At 51.9% G+C, this 20,985-nt stretch overlaps 8 protein-coding genes across 8 annotated transcripts; 4 read left to right on the top strand and 4 right to left on the bottom strand.

The window, feature by feature from the left end:
* Window positions 1–3,691: 3,691 nt before the first annotated feature.
* VDBG_05828 (conserved hypothetical protein) lies at window positions 3,692–7,414 on the top strand (the record flags this gene model as incomplete). The annotated part of the gene is made up of 2 exons (XM_003004669.1): window positions 3,692–3,877; window positions 3,935–7,414. 2 exons carry the CDS (start codon window positions 3,692–3,694, stop codon window positions 7,412–7,414), a joined length of 3,666 nt encoding a protein of 1,221 aa, XP_003004715.1.
* Window positions 7,415–8,041: 627 nt separating this feature from the next.
* Window positions 8,042–8,531, bottom strand: VDBG_05827 (conserved hypothetical protein; the record flags this gene model as incomplete). Its single annotated transcript, XM_003004668.1, has 2 exons — window positions 8,042–8,226; window positions 8,294–8,531. 2 exons carry the CDS (start codon window positions 8,529–8,531, stop codon window positions 8,042–8,044), a joined length of 423 nt encoding a protein of 140 aa, XP_003004714.1.
* Window positions 8,532–9,719: 1,188 nt separating this feature from the next.
* VDBG_05826 (alpha-galactosidase C) lies at window positions 9,720–12,078 on the bottom strand (the record flags this gene model as incomplete). Its single annotated transcript, XM_003004667.1, has 3 exons — window positions 9,720–11,262; window positions 11,324–11,927; window positions 11,982–12,078. The coding sequence occupies 3 exons, from the start codon at window positions 12,076–12,078 to the stop codon at window positions 9,720–9,722; spliced, it is 2,244 nt and encodes a 747-aa protein (XP_003004713.1).
* Window positions 12,079–12,959: 881 nt separating this feature from the next.
* On the bottom strand, window positions 12,960–14,160 carry VDBG_05825 (pectate lyase B; the record flags this gene model as incomplete). Its single annotated transcript, XM_003004666.1, has 5 exons — window positions 12,960–13,227; window positions 13,279–13,455; window positions 13,509–13,627; window positions 13,682–13,788; window positions 13,836–14,160. The coding sequence occupies 5 exons, from the start codon at window positions 14,158–14,160 to the stop codon at window positions 12,960–12,962; spliced, it is 996 nt and encodes a 331-aa protein (XP_003004712.1).
* Window positions 14,161–16,022: 1,862 nt separating this feature from the next.
* VDBG_05824 (HHE domain-containing protein) lies at window positions 16,023–16,241 on the top strand (the record flags this gene model as incomplete). Its single annotated transcript, XM_003004665.1, has 1 exon — window positions 16,023–16,241. The coding sequence occupies one exon, from the start codon at window positions 16,023–16,025 to the stop codon at window positions 16,239–16,241; it is 219 nt and encodes a 72-aa protein (XP_003004711.1).
* A 711-nt stretch (window positions 16,242–16,952) lies between these two features.
* VDBG_05823 (predicted protein) lies at window positions 16,953–17,603 on the top strand (the record flags this gene model as incomplete). The annotated part of the gene is made up of 2 exons (XM_003004664.1): window positions 16,953–17,096; window positions 17,187–17,603. 2 exons carry the CDS (start codon window positions 16,953–16,955, stop codon window positions 17,601–17,603), a joined length of 561 nt encoding a protein of 186 aa, XP_003004710.1.
* Window positions 17,604–18,011: 408 nt separating this feature from the next.
* VDBG_05822 (kynurenine-oxoglutarate transaminase) lies at window positions 18,012–19,495 on the bottom strand (the record flags this gene model as incomplete). The annotated part of the gene is made up of 5 exons (XM_003004663.1): window positions 18,012–18,406; window positions 18,460–18,777; window positions 18,829–19,071; window positions 19,125–19,384; window positions 19,431–19,495. 5 exons carry the CDS (start codon window positions 19,493–19,495, stop codon window positions 18,012–18,014), a joined length of 1,281 nt encoding a protein of 426 aa, XP_003004709.1.
* Window positions 19,496–19,957: 462 nt separating this feature from the next.
* Window positions 19,958–20,896, top strand: VDBG_05821 (conserved hypothetical protein; the record flags this gene model as incomplete). Its single annotated transcript, XM_003004662.1, has 1 exon — window positions 19,958–20,896. One exon carries the CDS (start codon window positions 19,958–19,960, stop codon window positions 20,894–20,896), a length of 939 nt encoding a protein of 312 aa, XP_003004708.1.
* Window positions 20,897–20,985: the final 89 nt, after the last annotated feature.

The raw sequence follows: 20,985 nt of genomic DNA, 5'->3' as shown, positions 1-20,985 counted from the left end.
GTATATGACTGGCTCGCTCCTGGCCGGATTTCTGGGGCAGTTTTATGCTGAGAAGAGGATTATGAAACGGTGAGAGCAATCAAGACGTGTGAGCACTGCCCTGTGTCATTCTAGATAGATTTTCTTTTTCCGAATTGATCGTGTAAACCGTACATCACGATATCATACCGGCTTTCTCAAGTTTGGTAACATGACCTGCCAATCTCCGTGCCAGCTCTGGGCAATATGAGCATTCTTGATGATAAATTGACGGCCTAGACGATCCGGGAACCTGGCGCGTGAATGGTTTAATGGTGTTCCCGAGGGATGCAAAACTGATACTAACGGCAGGCGCCTCCCTCACTCAGCCAACATAAACTAGATGCCTTGCCACTTGGGACATCGCAAGCTCCTAGAGCAACAGTGATTTAGACCTGATCATTGGTAAAGCCCTCAAGAACTTTGAAGGTCCTCGTACGAAGGTAGCTTTCTTAAAGAAACATCTTTGTGAAGTGAATAACTAGCTTGGTATATTAAACTGTACTGGTGTTATTGCTCGGCTTGACTTTTCCTTCAAAGAACTAGAATGTGCATGTCCGAAGTCCCACACGAGCCGTAACCATTTCCGACATCAACGTTGTCGTGCTCAGTCATTTTCATCGCGATCACATTCAGGTTTTGGAGCCTTTCATCAACTTCGGTAGGTCTCCGGAGGCGATGATACGAGTTTACAATGCCGGCATCGCAGTCGTTTGTCCGTCTGAGCCGGGCTCGGAAGAAGAACTTCAGAGTGGTATTGAGACACGGCGCCATCCACTTCACATCTCTGAAGGCAATCCCAGGGTTCATCACAGGAGACATGGCAGACCTGCGCTGCAGCGATATGGCGGCTTTGGTGACAAGTCTCCACTTGACAAAACGTTGAGATGTTAAGCATAGAGAAATCAAGCGTTGTTTTAATTTCCTTGAGCGCCGTGTGATAACCAGTTCAAGGTAGAACACAGGCGCAAGTCTTCTTCAATTTCTCACTGCGCCACTGGACCCATTGGTCAAATCCTGCAAAGTTGGCTGGGGAGCTTTTGCCAATCGGCAAGCTGGTGAGCACTCGCACGGGGGCCAGATGCTTTTTGATTAGTTCTAGATAATTATTTTATTTTTCTTAAATCCTCTCTGACCGTGAGCTCTGAGTACGCGACCATCGATCAATCTGTCCTTAAAACTTGAAATGCAACGGATTTACTTAAAGCCGCGGCTATTATAATTCCACATGACTGCTTTGATATCTGCCTCATCAATAACCATTGCCTCTTATCTCAAGGCATAGACTTCATCATCAACGGTAGCGCGTCACAATTCAGTCCAGTAATGCATTGGCTCTACTCAGTTCTGCAGACGCTTCACTTGAGAAACCACATATCAAGTCCATGCCGAGTACCCTCTGAGATCGACGCAATACTGAACTTTATAAGAACAGTGTTCTTGGGCAGTGTAATCTGATCAGCATTTTCGTTATTGCAGTGATTGAAAACACGAAGAGGGTCAAGGTCACTCGTTTGCTAAGAGGCCAGCGTCGGCCGCGGTGCAGCTGGAGAAATTCGAACTTAGATGCAATTTCTTTTTATCAGAACTTAGGGATGAGCAGAGTGAAAACGCCTTCTGTAGGTGATGTGAGTAATCGATTTTAGGTATGGGGTAGCAAAACATTGAACTATGTCCCTCTGCAGCTTTCACGTGTACATTCTCGTAGTATCCAGGCCTTGACCATCCCCCTGTCCTGTGACTCCACAGGTGCCTCTTGACACCATGTTTGGCTGATATTTTGGGCTTGCCAGGCAAATTGTTCTACCTGTCAAGCTCTTGGAGCTTCTGTTTGCAGATTTCACTTGGATACCTCATATTTCACGGTCTTTGTGATTTAGTTCAGAGTTGAGCAGAACCCCATGCTGACAAGGCCATGCCCCGCTGAGGAGCACTCTTCCAGATTAGGAACCACACGTGCTACTGTGATCTTGGCGGTTCGTTATCGGTGCTCGGAAGGATCAAACAGTCCGTCCCTGTGGGGCACTATACGATGTCTAGACTACCCCGCAACATACGGACAACCGAGTTTGCAATGCTGCAAGTGCATGTCATCTTCCGCGTCCGAAGTGGTAGAAGATCTCTGCCCGTGGCGTGTTGGACTGCGATCTGCAGTGGCCAAGATTGTTTAGATTGCTATAGTCACTAAATAGAAGTCAGATCTGCATAGCAACATCCAATTGGGATGTCAAAGGCCGGATAATGATCCCTGAAGGCATTAGATGAGGTGCCTTGCTTCACACGACGCTGAGCATGACCGGGCTACTAGTGGGATATAAATATGGCTTGTACGATGCCACAGGTACGATGCAGATCAACTCGTGAATATACAATCCCTTTCTCACTCAGTGAATCAGCTTGACCCAGATTCAGCATGCACTCCTCTACAATCATTTCATTATTTTCTCCATTCCTTGCATTGGCCAGTCCAGTCGAGGTTTTGGCGAGGCAGGCCAGTACCTGTTGCTATCGAACTACGGTAAGTTGTGCCGACAACGGAAAGGATCTGGGTCAAAGCTGAACATCACAGGACATCAACAAACTTGTTTTTATAACAAGCGAGGGGAGCGGTCCCGTTTTAGACACCTTGAATTGGTGCTTCATTGATGTTCAACGGTAAACTGAAAAGAGCCCAATTACAAGCTTTTCGAAATATCAACGGAATATACTAACGTCTCGAAGCGATGTAAATGACCCTGACAATTGCGAGGCCGCAACGCGTAGCTTGTCGGGGTATTGTACCGATTCGATTGGCACTGAGGCCATCGTTTGCCCGTGAAGGCATGAGATCGAGCCTACCAGATTACCTTTGAGTATACCTTGCGCATAATTTCCTGTCAATATGTGGATCTCGAATGTGATCGAGCTGGCTTCTAGTAATAGTGGGCTATGCGTAATGGGTATAAAAGACTCGTCGTGTCAGTTTGTGAATTACTCAGTCACCAGTGAGAAGAAATACAATCCTACTGACGAGTGCAATGACCACGGTCTCAGGATGCTGTAGCTGCCATGTTTTTATCTCAGTGTCTTTGTTTGGGCTTCTGGACCCAACACTGGGACTTTGGTCCCAGAATCTACATCAAGCCAACCGAATCTTGATCAGCGGCAGAGGTGACATTGATGGGACATCCGGTCTGAACCAGCCGACATTGCGTTGCAGCCCATGAACAGCGACAGTACCGCGAGTAAGGCGGACGGGAGCGAATTAAGGTCGTCTCTTTGTCATTGAAGCAGTTCATAAAGCGTTCCACCTGCCATCGAGTTCGGAGTCTTGATTGTAGCATATATTAGGTCCAATCATGGGTAACGAAGGTCTTGTGGCGTCGCGCCGTAGTACATTTAACGTAGATTGCTAACTCTTGGAGACATTGCCTTCATGTTTTACAGGACCCGGGATTGCTGGATCTCAATTGGGATGGTGACCTAATCGGATCTTGTGCAGGCTGGCTGAGGTTAGCTTTATGCATGTCTTCAGGGGCGGCCAATCGCGCGTGGACACTACCAATTGAGGCCAAATGGCCTGTTGCTGCTGACGCGAAGCGCCGCTACGCCGTGTGACTCAAAAAGCCGCTGATATAAAATCAGAAGATCATGAGAGAAGCATTGGCTTTCCTCATAATCCATCATCATCAAAATGGCGCAACCTTTGGTCAATGACAAGCCGTTGAACGGTCGCGTCACCAGCATCGAGATTGCTGAGAGTCTCCGCCAAAGCGACCGAGCTGGACAACGCAGCAAAGCCATCCCAACGTTCGGCAAATACTTACGGCGCGGCGACCCGCTTTCAGCCAACATGGGACGCCATCGGTGGCGCAGCAGGGTTGGCAAGTCTCATGGTCGAATTCAGGGTGCGCGACGTTCGTAACATGTGCCACAGCTCGGCGCACAGCGACGGCCCAGAAGGCAAGAGACCGCGAGACGCACAGCAATGGGTGAGCTTGTGGCCATATTGTATGGAACTGCCAACCCCGATAAGAGACCTTTACAGCCGTTTTATCAGTACATCCTTCCTGCGTGCGACCATGCGGTCGTTCAGCAATGGGAGTCGAAGGTTGCTTGGACATTCCATCAGCAGAAAAGCCTGCTCCTTGCCCATCGAGAACCATACGAAAGGCGGATCCTCAATGACATCTTCTCGCCTGGCGCAGACTTGACAATCGCTGACACGAAGAAACTCGTGGGTGGAAACATTGCATTTTCCAGGGTTATTTTGGAGAAGCTCGGAACCGTGGATGGCAACGCCCGCATTCCATGCGACACTTTCACTGGACTGATCATGCCCGTACTCAAGCGCCAACTTCATAGGAGGTATGACGACGAGTCGCGTGACGAGTGGCTCGGTCTTGTCATTCGCATCATTCAAAACCACCCGGCCGAGTTTAAAACAAATTTGACGCTCGAAACGGGTGGTCTCATACGCTACATCATCCAGCGATGGGTCGACACCGGCAGAGACCGAAAGGTGCTGGAGAAGTACCTGGCACAAGTCCTGTCGTTGCGCGAGCCCAACGAGCGAAACATGCTGAACACCATTTACATTTCACTGGATGCTCCCAAGCGACTCAACCCGATCACCCGCTACCAGCTTCTACGTTTGTTTTTTCAGCACATGCGGGAGTTCCATCTTGACCTTGAGGATCAATCCCCTACAGGACTTGCAAAGCTGAAGGCGGTGTCATCCACCCCCGGCACGTGGCCTATTGATCTTCTGTTGTCCATCGACAAGGCCAAGGCCTTTGATCTTGTGGAAAATCTCGAGAAGCTGCACCCTGGGAGGAACTTTCTCATGTGCCCTTCGCGGCATTCGATCCTCCAACAAACTCGGGAGCTGGGTCAAATCGAGGGCGATGTTGAAATTCTCAAGACATTACTTTCACGAGCTCTACCAGACAGAGACCTAAATTGGATGTCTAGGGTTAAAGAAGTTGTTAAAGAACGCAGGAAGAAGGCGACAGAGTCACGCGGGCCAGAAGGTCGGGCCTTTTGGGCAAAATCGACTTTCAACCTCTGTGTTGCTACGGGTAACCTCGAATTATTGTTGGAGACGACCAGCTGGGCCCGCCGCTTCAACAAGGACTCCCTTGCTACATTTGAGCTTTACAACAAAGGTCTTTTGAGCACAGAAGAATTCGAAAACTTGATGTGCGCCATCCCGAAACACGAAAGTGATGACACCGCACCGGTTGCCACTGTTGATATGGTAAAGAGGGACATTGACCTTGCCGATCAACTCCTGATCATGCTTACTCAAACGGCTATCATGGCCATCTCGGAGCCTGGATTTCAGCGCAACAGATGGACTCAACTTCTTCACCTTCCCAGGGTTGTCGCAGACGCACGCCTCGCCATCTCGAATGACTTTGATGCGATTTCAAAGTCATCTGATCCAGGCACCTTGACAGCTATCGTCTGGAAGCCCACCATGGCTACACTTCTCAAAGTGGAAGCCTTATTACGGTCACCTGCCGCCCAGGCATTACTTGGTCCAACAAAACAGATTGAGGCGCCGGCGGTGGAAATCCTGCGGAGACTTCCGTATGCCACGGCAGCGGTAAAGGCAGATCTGGTGGATCATTTCATTAAGGGAATCATCGCTCACTTAGGCCCTCAAGCTCTGAAGCCGCAGATGAGTAGTATTGTCAGCGTTGTCCTCCAGGTCGCCCACAGCGATCAACCATCTCTTGCCAGCCCTTTTATACGCGACATCATCAAGAACGGAGACGACAGTTCGTGGCATCGCCGCGTTCTCAACATAGGGTTCCTCCAATCGTTGCCAGCCACAGCCGCTCGTGAGTTTGTCGAAGGTATGGCGGACGCCATGCATGAACTCATGAAGAGTCAGAATGCCCGGCCCTGGGTGGAAGGTCAGCCCCCCGCTATCAAAGTGACAACTATCAAGATGATGGCGCAGGTACTCGAGGGTAACCTGTTTCTTGATCCTGCGTTGTCTTGCAGGATCCTTGTCACTCTTCTCGCAGAGGCTCGCCATATTGACGCCCGTATGACTATCGTCAGCAGCCTTCTTACTACCGTCATGAATCCAAGGTGCCCCTCGTCTTTGCAGAGTCAAATTATCGAGGCGCTTGAATTCCATGTTGTACCCATCGCCGCACAACTCAGTGAGCGCCGGCCGATCACCGAAGGCGATTGGCAGTCGCAGACACTCCCTGATGTAAGCGGTGAGACGCCCATTCTGGACTTGCTTGTCGACAGAACATTCGCAATGCCTTCAGAGAGAAAGATCAGAACGGATCTTTTAAGAATCATCATGAGCGTTCTGAGTCAGTCCGCTAGTAATAACGGCCGCTGGGTGGAAGAATTTGTCAAGAGAATGAATGTCACCCTGACTCCCAGCGAGCGCCTTCCTGTCGGACCCATCAGCTTCAAAAATATTGCTTTCGTCTTCTTTGCGTGCACCGCAAGCATGCCACTTGCCCTTTTCGATACACTTCGAGAGGTCGTGCTTGTGAATATAGCACCCTCCTCCACCGTCGAAAATGTCACAGAGATGGTCAAATCAGACAGCAAGCTTTTCAACTCAAACACCGGGAAGCATTGGCTAAGACAGTACGATAACAAGAGTGAGGTTCTTGCCTTTGTACTCACGAGGGCAATCACCGTTCTGGGGCAGAAGGACTTTTCCACCGGTGGAGAAGTCACCGTCCCGGACTTACAACAATTTCTTCTTAGTGTGGCCAGTCTATTGATCCGTCAAGGCGATCCAATTTACCCCCTTGTTGAGAGGCTAGGAAGCGTTGAGGTCCGGACCAGTCGAGATGATTGGCTCAATTGGAGAGAAAATTGTATGCCTGTTGTCCAAAGCTTGATCACAAGGATTGAGGACATGCGGCGGCATCAGCAATTCAGTGGTGTACTTCCGAACACGTTCCGTTTGCGGATTCAGCTACTGAGAATGCCGTGTTCTTCGCCTAAAGAGCCCTCCATTGCGTCGGAGGTTGACAACTTCGCATCAAGGGTCTCAGATCTAATCGATATCCTGTTGTCACGCCAACTACCTTATCACGATGATTTCTGGCTCCTCAAAGACACAGTCATCAAGATTGCGAACAACTTGGAACCATTGGATGTTGCGTTCAAGCTGGGTCGACTTGATGAAGTTTCAGCATTAAAGGCTCCGCCTATGTCTGCGTATCTTCGGATGGAAATTGTCTCGAGTCTATTGGAGGCTGCAGATGATTCGGGGGAGGCCTCGACGCGAAATGGCCGGCTGATTGTGTTTGGGCTCAAAACATCTGCCGCAGAGGGATTCAGGGAAATGGGTTCCAGGCTTGAGGTCAAGTTGATGAAGCAGGGGTTGAAGGGATGGTTTATGAAAGCGCAGTCAAAGCAGTTATAGGGGAGATGTTGTCAACTTTCTTTTCTTGGATAGCTTTCGAAGGGTACAAATTTCGAGACAGGCTTGCGAAGACAGTCGAGCTGTGTCTAGTGCTATTGGATCTCAAAAGATTTCTAACATCCAGTTTCTGAGCTTGTGGAAGTCTTATGAGCTACTAAGCTTGTGAGCTGGGGTTGAATATTGTCCAAGCTCCGTTCATATCTTCTCGGTGATGTTGGGAACCAGCTCGCCCATGCTTGAGGCCTTGATATTGTGATGAAGGCATGTCTTTGGGACTCAAAGACTTACGATCAACGCTGCAGGTAACCAGATCGGATATCGCAGTCTCGTGAGCTTGATTCCGCACATCCGTACCATCTCGAGCTTGTTTTTCGGAGGTTGTGTCAGATAGGCGGCACGTTAACCCAAAAACGGGTATCATCAGTTCTGTACCGCGAGTTAGAATCGATCTGACTCCGCATCCATTCAATTGCAGATTTGTAGCTGTTGATATCAGCAGTATTGGGGTTGTTGAGACCCGATGCACCATTGCGATGACCAGCCATCCACAAGTTATAGCCATAATAATTCTGGCAGTCCCAACGGGCAGCAACGTCTGCGTATATATCAGAGCTGAAAATAAAGGCGTTAGTCTTCGTTCAATAGATTTTCATTTGTCTGGGCAAGATTCTTGTCGTACTTGAGCCTTGCGCCATTGTTCCATTGGCTCTGGCTTTGCCCTACGAAGCTGGCCCGAGAGGCGCAGATACGGAGCATGCCCCAATTCTGCTTGAATAGTCCAAAATTGGCTGCATCATTACTTTTGTTGTCTCCTTGGTCACGTTAAATACTCTTCCTACTACTTGATCCACATTGCACGAGACTGGATAGACGACATACCGTAGATGTAATCAGTTGACATGCGCTCGGTCTCGAGCATGGCAATAGCAAGGTCCAAGCTGTTGCCTCCAGCATTCAAAATGGCTTGTTTGCGAGCACCAAGCCCGGAGACCGAGTAAAGACCGCGATCCTGACGCTTCTCAAGTAGGGTTTCGCCAGATCTAGTTCTGGTCACTGGCGAAGCTGTTACAGCAATGGCCATCAGCAAGGCTGAGTGTAGAAAGGCGAAGATCTTCATTTTGTATGGAATATAACTACCAGTTGTAGAGTCTAATTTTATGCTTCACTTTTCACGGCGCGTTGAGGAAGACTTTAAGTATACGAGGCTGTGTTGGCCGTCCTACCTTTTGGTTGCATCATGATCTTGACCGTGACGAAAATCACAATTCGGAAATGCTTCACCCGCTCTGAAAAGTGGCAGCTGACCTTTCATTTAGTTCAATGCCGGCCTTTCGACGAATCAATGTCGCTCTTGAAATACTGACATGGCATCACCTGGGCCGCCGCAGCCAGTTGGATGCCGACAGACCATACGCGGTGCATCGAGCGGCGAGATTTGACCCGAAGAGCCACCGCTCCGTGATCATCATTTCATTTTTGTGTGCAAGATCATGTGGTAGCCATGGCACTTTGGCCTGCGATCGCTTTATGTGCGAGTAGGACGGCCCAATTGGCTTCCGGAATTCGTGGATAACACCTCGAAATCTAATTGGGGTTACCCACCATGCACCCTTGCCAGTATATACCTCCTGGTAACGAATCGAACTTGGAACGGCTCATCATTATTGGAACAATCCTCCCAATGCTACCGCGGGAAGTGTGTACCCGTCATCAGAAGCGATGTAGTGGCGTGAGCTAATCGCGGGGTGCATATTTTCATCAAGGATAGCCCGCAGGCTGCATTTCCGTATTGGCTGGTCTTCATTGCTCATAGTAGACGAACACTGACGAGGATGGATTGTGTCAAGGTACAGAGCCTATTGATCTGGAAAGGCTTCAAGGCAGAAGGGCCGAACCACGTCAGACGGTCAACGGGCACCACATCGACGAGTTCGTCACTGGCCGTTCGTTATGGAACCAAACCAACATTTGATCAGCCTCAAGTACTGATCCGGGGCATACTGAGTTGCGCCTGTGATACGACCCGCAGGTTGGTCGCGACCTCGGGATCTGGACCTTGGCCCTGACATGAGTAACATCCTGGAAATTCCACGATACTAACTCTCCGCGCCGCAAAATTACCATGGCTTCAGTTAAGAACAATGAGGAATGTAAAATCGCTTATGTATAAATATAAACTTTTGGCGAAGCATGCGGCCAAAAGCTGGAAGGGTATGAACAATCAAATAAAGCAGTCTATATGCCCAGCGCACTGCCTTTGGCATTTATAGCAAATCCTCAGCCAGGGTGCACCTGTCGGTCAACCTCAAACCCTGGTAATAAAAACGACGCGGCTGTCATAGTCCCCACTGAAGACATACTGCAGGCCCTTGCTCATGAGCGTGGCGCCCGTGTAAGTCTTGGCTCCATCGATGGTGTACCGTGCGCTGGGCTCAAGTCCCTGCAGTCGGATCCACGGCGATGCGTGGTTGAACTGAGCACGCACCTGGAAGTAGAACAGTACAGCCTCGGCACCGTTCTCCGAGATGAAGAGTGCAGCCGGCCAGTTGGACTCTTCAGGTAAGTTCAGACGCCACATGTCGCCGTTGATAACAATGGGGCTGACCTTTTCGCTGAGGGCAAGGAGGCCAGGGATCTGAGCTCGATCTTCGGTGGAGATCTTGGGGGGGTTGAGCTCCAGGCCAAATGAGCCACCCATCATGGCAACGTGAGCGCGGAATTTGATGGGTGTGATACGATTTGTGATCTCGTTGGGTACGGCAGACACGTGAGCACCCATTGCCGAAGCAGGGTAGACGAGGGACGTGCCGAATTGGATGGAGATACGATCGAGAGCGTCGGTGTTGTCAGAAGTCCAGATCTGAGGGAAGTACTGTAGCATGCCGGGGTCGAAACGACCGCCTCCAGAAGCGCAGCCCTCCCACAGTACGTCGGGAAATCGTTTCATGAGGACGTCGTACACGTGATACATGCCCAAAATATTGGTGTGGTGAGCCGACGGTGTAGCGCCCTCGTGAATGCCCCTGTTGCTGTCCCATTTGACATAGGTGATCGGAGCGCTGGACAGAAGCTCAGAAAGGGTGTCGATGATGAACTTCTGGACTTCAGGAAGGGCGGCATTGAGGACGAGCTGGTTTCGCTGAGTTGTGCGCGGGTAGTCGCCAGCATGGAGGACCCATTCGGGATGCTCCTGGTAAAGAGTCGAGCTGGGATTGACCATCTCAGGCTCGACCCAGATACCAAACTGCAGTTTATCGGGCGAGTCGGCAACCTTGAGATCGGTAATTCGCTTGACGAGGGTTGGCAGCGTATCAGGGAATCGCTGCATATTGGTTTGCCAGTCACCTAGGCCGGCGGCATCGTTGATGCGAGGATGTTCGTTGCCAAACCAGCCATCGTCGAGCACAAAGAGCTTGGCGCCGAGATCCGCAGCGTCGCTGGCTAGCTTGTAGATGGTGTCTTGATCAAAATCAAAGTAGAGGCCTTCCCAGCTGTTGAGCTTAACAGGTCGCGTTTTAGTGGCAAACTTGCTCTTGATGAGGTTCGTACGATATAGTCGGTGGAAAATGCGAGAAACACCACCAACACCAGCGCTGGAGTAGGCGGCGACGACTTCGGGCGTTGTCAGCGACTCACCGGGAGCCAGCGGCCATGACAGTTGACTCGGGTTGAAGCCGAGCATGGCGCGCGTCATACCCTGGGAGCCCTTCTCCACCTCCGCGGAGAAGGACCCGGAGTAGACGAGCGAGAACCCCCAAGCATCACCATGCGATTCAGTTGTGTCAGGCGCCACGAGGGCGAGGAAGGGGTTGTGTAGGTGCGAGGAGTAACCGGTTCGGCTGCCAAAGCTAGACGAAGGGTGGGAGGTCAGCAAAACGTATCGGCGACCACGCATTCATTGTAACCTACCCCTGTTGGCCGTACTCGATTTTGCGGCGCGTTCTCACGGCTTCGCGGAACCAGTCTCCTCTTAGCTGGATCATTTCCATCTCTTCGTAAGGAAAGTCGATGCTGAGACTCGCAGCCTTGTCAATCGTAATGGCACCCTGGCCGTTGTTTGTTATCTTGGTGCTTCGGACAACAGCATCGTGCTTGATAAAGACTGAGTACGAGAGGTCGACGGCGATTGAGTTGATGCTGTCGTGGAGAGTAATTATCAGGGTCGAGACCTCCTCGTCGGTTCCGAAAGTCGATGGAAGACCTTCCAGTTCCGGCTTGCCAGGAACAACCTTGTGAGATTGGTATCGGAGATCACTGACGGTGGAGCCGTCGGCCTGGTGGACTTGTATGGCGGGGACACGGAAATCGCCACGACCAAGGTCCGGATACTCGCGCTGGACACGGTCCTGCATGCTGTTCCAACCATTGACAAGGGGCGCTTCTGTCTCAACAGTCTCGATGGCGGGGCCGCCAAAGTGGTCGGAAAAGAGGTCACCTGTCTCCTCGTCGACGTGGAAGCGGTAAGATGAGTGTTCTGTGTGGAGCGCGAAGGATTTGCCTTCGACAACGATACCTGCGGCCGCGTCAGTACGATCACCTAACGCCAGAGATACGGTGGCAGACAAACCTGCGACCTTCGACTCATTGCGCGACGATTGCCACTCGGTGAGACCCAGAGAAGGTGCCGCCGCCGGCGCAGAACGCCCGAGCCAGTGCTTAACCATTTCGGCAAATCTTATCGGGTGATATTGGGGACGTTATCGTTGGTAGTCGTGGACAGATGTTGCGACAAAACGCGACTCGATGGGTTTCTCCTTCAACGATGAGCTTTCATCGTCGGGGGCGGGGTCCAGGGCTTTATAGGTCTCATCGCCTCCATATCGGCTCGCCGTTATTGTCGGTCCATTATGGGATTCATACCCGTGTTTGACTGGAGACACATATGCAGGCCAAGTGCGCGCCGCCCGGATTCTACATCGCGAAATCAAGATCGGTGGGGGTACGGAATTATCGCCGTGGAGCTGCAAATGCTCATGCGCGTCGGGAAAGGGTCTGCCACGCGCCTTAGCGTAGGGGAATAGCAGTTGGAGGCGGTTTACCTCGTGCCCTAGCCCCGCATGTGGTCATGGATCGTCACTCGTGGCATCAGGGCCGGAGGGCGCGGGGTAGTTGTTTGTTGATGGCGGGATACTGTCGGAAAATACATAGCTCGGTTTCCCGCCGCGGGGTTGTGGGGATCGTTATCACGTGAAGGGGACAGTAGCTGGTTACAGGCATATCTCCCCGTACATTGCATTCGGTCAAGCCTGGGGCCATGAGCACCGGAGCAGCCACAAGAACGTTTGAGCTTAGCGTACATGGGCGCCCAAGGCCTACGGCTCTCAGCCCCCAGACTGGATACAGCAGCTCGCGTTTAATTCGACGGGATAATATCCTGAGTTTGAGAATGAGATAGATTGAGTGGCTTTCTCGATTCAAGACCTCAAAATTCTAGGTATAGTGTATCATTCAGCGCAACAGATATATACGGAAGGTAAAGTATGACACAGAAGGGAAATTAATGGATGATCAGTCAGGCTCGCTTGGCGCGTTGCGCGCGGCAAACTTAGAACGTGAGACGAGCTCCAGCCTGGCCAGGCACGGTGGCAGCGACCTTGGAGGATCCAAGGAGGCTGTAGGCATAGGGAGGCGAGCTAGCGGTCAGCTTGCCAACGGGAGCCGTGTTGGGGGCACCGCCAAGATCGTTGTCGAAAGCGTTGGCGTAGCCGACGATGTCAGAGTCTTGTGTCGTGATGGGAACGGTGACGTTCTTGAAGGCGTTGCTCTGAATGAGGACCTGAGCGTTCTGTCGGGTGTTGATGGCCGAGTTCATGCTGTTCGAGGTTAGTGGTTGTTTGAACGAAAGCAGAAGAAGATAAGCCTACTTGAGGTAGTATGAGTTGTAAATGTGGCCAGTACCGAAGCGCAGCGAGGGGCCGCGAGAGCCGCAGTTGGCCCAGTAGTTGTGAGCATAGGTGACGCGGAGATGGCCTGAGTCCTTGGCGCCGTTGTTCTCGCTGTGGCCGACGAGGGAGGTCTTCCAATGATCATGGAAGTAAGTGCTAAAGAAATAGTGTCAGAAGGGCACGTCTTGGGTAAGCGGGGCCAAGCATACTAGGAAATAGTCACAAAGTCGGCGGCGTGGGAGAGGTCAACAAGACCGTCGTAGTAGTCCTTGTCAGCGATAAGCTTGGAGTAGAATTCGCAGTGATCGACCCAGACGTTGGTGGTTTCCTGGAAGACAAAATGTCAGCATTGCTTAACGCAGGATGAAACTTTTTGACGTACGTCGATCCTGAAACCATCGCCAACACTGCCGAGAACGTTGCGAGAGATAATGTTACGCAGAATGATGTTCTTTTGGCGACGAGCGTACAGCCCAATGCCGTCAAAGCCTAAACGCATTAGTGCGGGAAAAGAATGTCCATTGCGAGACACGTACCGGCGCCGGGAAGGCCGATGACGGATTTGTTGCTGCCGATGCGAATGTTCGCGCTGCCAGAGATGATTCCCTTCACAACAACAATCCTCGGGGTTGCGTCCTTCTCGTTCACGGCAGCAGTGAACTGAGGAAGAGTGGAGACGGTGGTGACGGTACCGCCGGCACCACCAGTGGTACCGCCGTTGGTGGAAGCGTACCCCAGTGTAGCAGCCTCAGAGATGGTGGCGCGCTTCTCGATATGGACGTGCTCGGCCTCGCCAACTGTGGGCGTGGGCACCGCGGAGGCGACGGCGACAAGCAGGGATAGAACCGACGTAAACTTCATTTTGATGTCCGGACGTGTTCGTATCCAGGTGAAATGTTTGGTGGGGTCTGAGAAAGTGAGGAGGAAGCCCAGCAACCTCTTAGTGAAAGAAAGGATGGAGGAATTGAATGAAGGTGAGGGTGAGTCGATTTTGACGATCTCGAGAGGCAAGAGACGAGATCTTTTGTAGTCTGGCGAGCGAGAGGGCCACATCGTATAAGCAACCCCTTGCCCTGATCACTCCTATCCCCGTCTGATTTCCTCATCAGGCGCCATCAAGACACGATTGGCAGGGCCCCAGAAAGCCCTATGGCACCATCGAACCGGGGACACGACATGGAATCCATGGTAATCCCGTCCGATGAGGATATTCCGAGACCCTGGCGCACCGAAGGGGGGACGGCCACAAAACGTCAAAGATCCGCGAATAAAATTTGGCCAAGGGTGACATTGGAGCTGCAAACCGAGTACTGGTCACAAGTGACTCGGCCGAAGCTGAGGCCGTTTGTCCACAGCTTCCCCTTGCAATCAAAGACGTCAGAACCAGGCCGGCGGGCTACACTCCATTCGGCATCGGAGGTGTCACGTTGAGTGCGGCTACAGATGGTGGTTCCGGCATGGCCCCGTAGCCAATTTCCTCGAATCAAATGACCCGCTATGCGCGTGGGTGGCAAGGGCTGGCCGGTTCTGGCGGCATCGAATCTGGGGTACATGTTAATCAGTCCTTGGTAATCGCGGGGGGAGAAAGTGCTGGGGAGGAAGATTTCAAAAAGTTTGTGTAGACAAAGGGAACATGAAAACTTTGAGCGAGAAGTCTAGCTTCACAGACTTTGAAGGTGTGGAGGAGCTACGGGAGCGATTCGACCTGGGGGCGCGATTGAGTTGGAACGTTTCGAAGCTTGATCTGCTTAAGCTTATTAACGCTGGGAGGAAAGGCGAGGGCAGGGGTTTTGCCTGATGGGGGCTTTTGTGGCGGCACTGTAGACGTGAGGACCAGTTCAAGAAAGGGGGGCCGTGTCATGCCTGCAATCACGCGTTGTCAGGTCTGCCCGAATTTTGGCATGTTCTCGATTTAATTGAGGCCGAGCTCACGCAGACCGGGTACATACTCGGGGAACGTAATTACGGTTGTACCTGTATGATGACCATGATTGCCTCACTCCATCACCTCCCACTTGATATCAACAGGGCCATGCCCTTTGTAAATACTTCACTTCGTTTTATTTGCTCATCTCTGAGTGCTGAGGATTTCATCGTAACCTATTGCTGACACGCAGGAGCAAAACATACGCCAGTGACATGCTGAGCAAAGTGATGCAGCAGCCCATGACGGGTGAATGGCGGACCCACTGCAACGCCAACCACGACCACATCGCCGTTTGAGAAACCCATCGAGATTGTGCTAGAAGAGCTCCGGAATAATGGCCAATCGTAATCTTTTACCTACCGAATGTCACTAAGCACCTTCGGATACAGTACCGCAGCCATGCAGAACATTTCAGATTCCGTTATGTAGAACCACCGCGAGCTGGAGCAGTACTACAATGAGGTCGTAAACTCTACGAACCACGACCACCAGGAGCGTTTCCGCAATCATTTCATGATAGCTCGTCCTTCACTCAGTTAGCGAAGAGTTGGTTGTCTACCCTGCATTCGAGAAGCATCTCGGTGAAGAGAGCAGATCCATGACTCAGAGCGATTGAAAAGAACATCATGAGGTACTGCCCAGCGTCCACATAGACTTTGAGGCGCAAGCTAATACAAACAAGTTCAAAGAACTTCTCAAGACATGGCAAACTCTAAAGCCTGCCAACGCCCGAACAGGCTTCGAGCAGCTCTGATCTATCCTTGCCGAGCATATCAACGAGGAGGAGAGGGAGGAGATGCCAGCTCTAGAGGAAGTCCTAAGCCCGGCTCAAGGGGAATCCGAGTCGATCGCAAAGAGTTTCGGGAGGAGTAAGACCTTTGTGCCCTCGCACAGCCATCCCAGTGCTGGCGAGCACTCCGTCATGGGTCTACTGACGGCACCGATCGACCATGTTGCCGACGTTTTCAGGAAGTTCCCGGAAAACACCATCTCACCCAGCACCTCAAGCAAGTAGACGTACAAGTATGGGTCAATTCTGTTTTTGAACCAAATGGGGGTTTGATCCTATGCTGTTGCTCGTGATAAGGCATATAGAGCCAACAGCAAATTATAACTAAACGAGATGAATTAATTGATCGACTTGAGGCGGTTCGTAAACGCTTAAGGCGGATCCTGGTTGAGTGTGGTGGTGGAAATATGCGACTAATGATTTGTGCTTATTTTTTTAAATGCCTGAACCCAAGACCACCAACCGAATTCTACGCCCAACTGACTTGAGACGTGAAATACGAAGGAATCCTGAACTTCTTGTCCTCTTGCTTCTCACGGCGTCTCAAAGGTTATTTTGCTCGTGCGGTTGCCCAGGGTGCCTTGCCTCAGGTGGTCAAGCCACTTAAGGCCATTTCCAGACGAAGCCAGCAAGTCCTGCGTGCGGTGAATGGAGGAAAGGTCTTCAAGGAAGGAGTGGAATTTTTAGTCTGAATACACTGAGCATGCCCATTGAAACTGTTGCCTACACTAGGTTCCTACCCTTCTAGCTATTAGGTGCATCTCTGTCACCCATCTTGAAAACCCTCACAACACTCAACCACCACCAAGGCCACGCTTGAGATCTTACATAAAGTACATTCGGTCACTCAACAGAGCATTTCCTACACAAATCGGCTTTGTCTTCTTCTTCTTGACCTGAACTTGACCAATACATACACCAAAAAACCCTCTTGTCATGTCTGACAACGACAGCAACAGTGGTCAGGGTGGCACCAGCTTGCCCGCCGCCTCCAATGCAGCCCCTACTAAGATGCAGCTGAGTGACCGCGAGCAGGAGATTCTCTCGAAAGCCTGGAGCTGCATGAAAGTCCAGCCGGAGGTGAGTAAATGACACGCTATCTTGATTGTGGCGCGCCCTCGACTTGCAGTTTGTTTTAGACTTTCAGTGCTGACCCTACCCATCTACCAGATCGACTACGTCCGCCTCGCTGCTGCCACCGGTATGACCAACCCACGTTCCGCCGCCAACGCCTGGGGCGCCCTCAAGAAGAAACTGTTCGTCGGAACCGCCGCTGCAACTCCTATCAAGGCTCGTGCGGCTGCCGCTGCCAACAACGAGGGCGGTGATTCAGAGAAGAAGCGCAAGCGTGCCACTCCCAAAAAAAAGGTTATGGCTGAGGGCGACGAGGATGATGGCGATGCTGCCCCCATCGAAACCCCGATCAAGAAGAAGCGCGCTCCTGCTAATAAAAAGGCTTCTGTTAAACCTGCTGCCAATGAGGCTCCTGTCTCTGCCAACGCTGCCGTTACCGATTCAGAGGCTACTCTTGCAGACATGGATGAGGGTGAGGCCAAGGTTGAGCATCAGAGTGGGGATGAGCTCTAGCTATTACTCTTTCTGCATCGCTCGAATCGATCGATGTCAAACGGAAGACAGTTGGACCAAACATCGTTGGAAACGGACTCTGAAGAATAGTCAAGCTTGCAGCGAGCTTCAATTGTGTGGGCTCAACTTGGCTGTCATTTACATGAAGAGCAATGAGCAGTGTGGATGACAGGTCGGTCTGGGAACATTCCCCGAGACGGTTTTGAAATTTGCAATACATTGACGTTCATCGCACTCAGGATATCCGTCCCAGGTGACTAGGTAGCCAATTCAACCTACAACGGGACCTTTGGGGTTGTGACCAGGTGATACTCCACTGCAAGCGGTAATTGTCTTTGACAAATAGGCATTGTTCATTGGCCAGCGGAACAATAATGATATTTGAAATTCGTGTTCATTTGACAGTACTCATGCATCGATGTACTTCTTCAATCCACGCAGGCGCTCCTTGGCATTTTCGAGGACCTCATCAGGCTTGCAGACAGCAAATCGGATGTAGTCCTCAGCAATCCAGGCATTCTTGTCCGTGTAGAACTCGGTTGGAGGTACGGCAGCAACGCCGACCTCTTGAATGAGGAACCAGGTAAGCTTGAAGTCGCGTGGACGACTGGCAACATGTGGTGGGTATGGGTAGTCCTCTGGCAGCTTAACCTTCTTCATGTTCACGAGGACAAAGTAGCCGCCCTCGGGCTCCGAGTAGGGCAGATCGAGCTCTTTCCATATCTCATTGAAGCGGTCAATCTTTCCCTTCATCTCAACGACGGACTCGTCCCAGAATCCATGCTTATCAGCCTCCTCAAAGCCTTTGGACGCAGTGTTAATGTGATGCTCGCTCGGACCAGGGGATTACACTTACCGACAGCGCAGGCCTCTTGCAGAGGCGAAACCGAGGAGTAGCAAATACGGGTGTGCGCGGCTGAGACGTGCTGGATCAACTCAGCAGGCCCCATCAGCCAGCCTACGCGCCATCCTGTGGCGTAGAAGTTCTTGCCAGCCGATCCCACAGTAATGGTAAGTCGTTCGATCTCAGGCGACAGGGTGGCGATGCGCGTGAAGGGCACGTAGTAGAGCCGGTCGTAAACCTCGTCAGACAGGATGATGATCTCATGCTTGACACAAAGGTCACCGATTCTCTGCAATTCATCCTTGGAGAAGACTTTACCGACAGGGTTGTCTGCGGACGCTGTCAGCAAGTAGCACTGTTGTCACAAGCAGGGCCACGAACGAGGGGTGTTGAGAACAATCATCTTAGTTTTCGGGGTGATGGCTCTCTCAAGCTCTTCAAAATTGATGGACCACTCAGCAGCAGAGGACGTCTTCTCGGCACCGTCCTTGGGTGGCTGAAGGGGAACGTATGTAATCTTGCCACCAGGCATTTCGATGTTGCTGATATACTGGTCAAAAAAGGGCTCGAAAATAATGACTTCGTCTCCCGGTTCAATGAAGGCCATGAATGCGCTGAGCATGCCTAAAGATGGATGTCAGTGATGGGCCGGTCAGAAACGGCCGCACCATACTGACCTTCGTTGGCACCAGTCGTAATCGTGACCTCGGTTTCCGGGTCGATTTGGCGGCCCCAGAAAGGGGAATAGGCGTCAGCGATGGCTTTCTTCAGACGAGGACGGCCTTTTGTTGGGCTGTACTGATTGCACTCGACGCGGTCGAGTGCCTGCTTAGCGGCATCAAGGATGAAGTCCGGGGGGTTGTAGCCAAAGAAACCCTGTCCCATGTTCACAATAGGCTGGTTGGGCGAGGCGGCGGCGGCCTCATTGACAATGGACCTAATCGGGGTGAGCAGTGCTACCTTCTTGGGCGACTTCCTCACACTCACCAGACATCCTGTCGCTTCCGGAAACGCGCGCAGCGGGCTTCAACTTGCTGCTAAGAGTCATATTGCTTGAGTGGAAACTTCGACGGCTCAACGTAGCTGAGCAATTGGCAGCGCTCGATCGAAGGGCGAAGGTAAGAGGGTTCATGTGGCAGATGTGCAGAATTCAAAGAATGAGCAACTTGATTTCAAATGGTCCTGGATGTGACTGCTGCTGCCCCATTCAGAGCCGTTGATGTCCCAATGGGCATTCGGCATCGTCAAATTACGCCATCCCATTAACCCCCCGATTGTCGGGGCTGGAGAGGGGTGGAGATGCGCCTACCCGACCGCGTCAGGCAGAGGGGTGGGTGTATGGGGGTAGTGGGGTACTATCGCAACTGAGATCGCGGGGCTTCTCGATGTATCACCGCCCCTGGGGTGTTACACAAGCGCTTGTCATCGGTAATATTTGTCACTGTCTCCGGCTCAGCATCACATCAACGTTTCCCAGCGTCAATCTGCGTCGCGAGACGCGACCCTTGCTATGGCTGTTCCGCTCTCCAAGCTGCGGCCAACCGCGCTTCTACTCACGATTCGATTTAGCTCTTCGTTACCTGACCTCACATTAGACATTCCCTCGCCTGCATCGACTACCATAGTCGCCTTGAAGAACCTGATACGCACACAGCTCGAACCCCCCTACAATGCCAACCGGCTGCGCTTAATTTATCAAGGCAAGATCTTGTTGGATAGCGCAGCGTTGGCTGCTTTACTACCACCGACTCCTCGCTTGAGCACCATCACAGCCGTTCATCAAGATGTTGCGACCAAAGGCAAAGGCAAGGCTGTCGCTGGCCAAGCAGACGAGGAGCAACAACGCATCTACGTGATCTGCAGCATCGGAGACGAACTTTCGGCCGAAGAACTGGCCAGTGAGGTCGAAGCGGCTCAGATACCTGTGGCAGCGACGTCTTCGAAATCAGCTGCCCCGAATGTCCCGGCGACAGGCGCAGCGAGACCGAGCACACCCAACTCACACCACCCGTCTCGGGGGTTCGATCGTCTTCTCGCGGCAGGCTTCACGCAGGCTGAAGTGTCGCAACTCCGACTACAGTTTACCGATATACAAGCACAAAGACATACCCCCGACACGATGCCGTCTCCCGACTCGATGCGAAACATGGAAGATTTGTGGATGGACGCCAACGGCGGGAACGCGGTGCCGGGAGGCGGTGGCGTGACGGCAACTACAGCAGCTGGTGAGGAGCCAGTGGTGCACGACTCGCTTGGCTCTATGCACGAGCAACTCGATGGGCTCGTCAAGGGAATGCTCATGGGCTTTTTCTGGCCCCTTGGCGGGCTGGCCTGGCTTACACGTGAGGATGGCATGCTTTCACAACGATGGCGTGTGTGGATTGGTTTTGGTGTTTCCTTCAGCGCATTTGTCGGTCTCATGAGAGCCCTCTTTGGCGGAGAGCAGTGACACTGGATCCATTGGTTCAGGCGTCCTTTTGGTTTCAGGGCCACAGCGTACTGCATTGATCATACTGCATTTAGTGGTCATCACGCACA

This window comes from Verticillium alfalfae, genomic scaffold (assembly GCF_000150825.1).
Source record: "Verticillium alfalfae VaMs.102 supercont1.6 genomic scaffold, whole genome shotgun sequence".
Lineage (NCBI taxonomy): Eukaryota > Fungi > Ascomycota > Sordariomycetes > Glomerellales > Plectosphaerellaceae > Verticillium > Verticillium alfalfae.
Note: the sequence above shows the minus strand (reverse complement) of the source record. Positions and strands in the feature narration are given on the sequence as shown.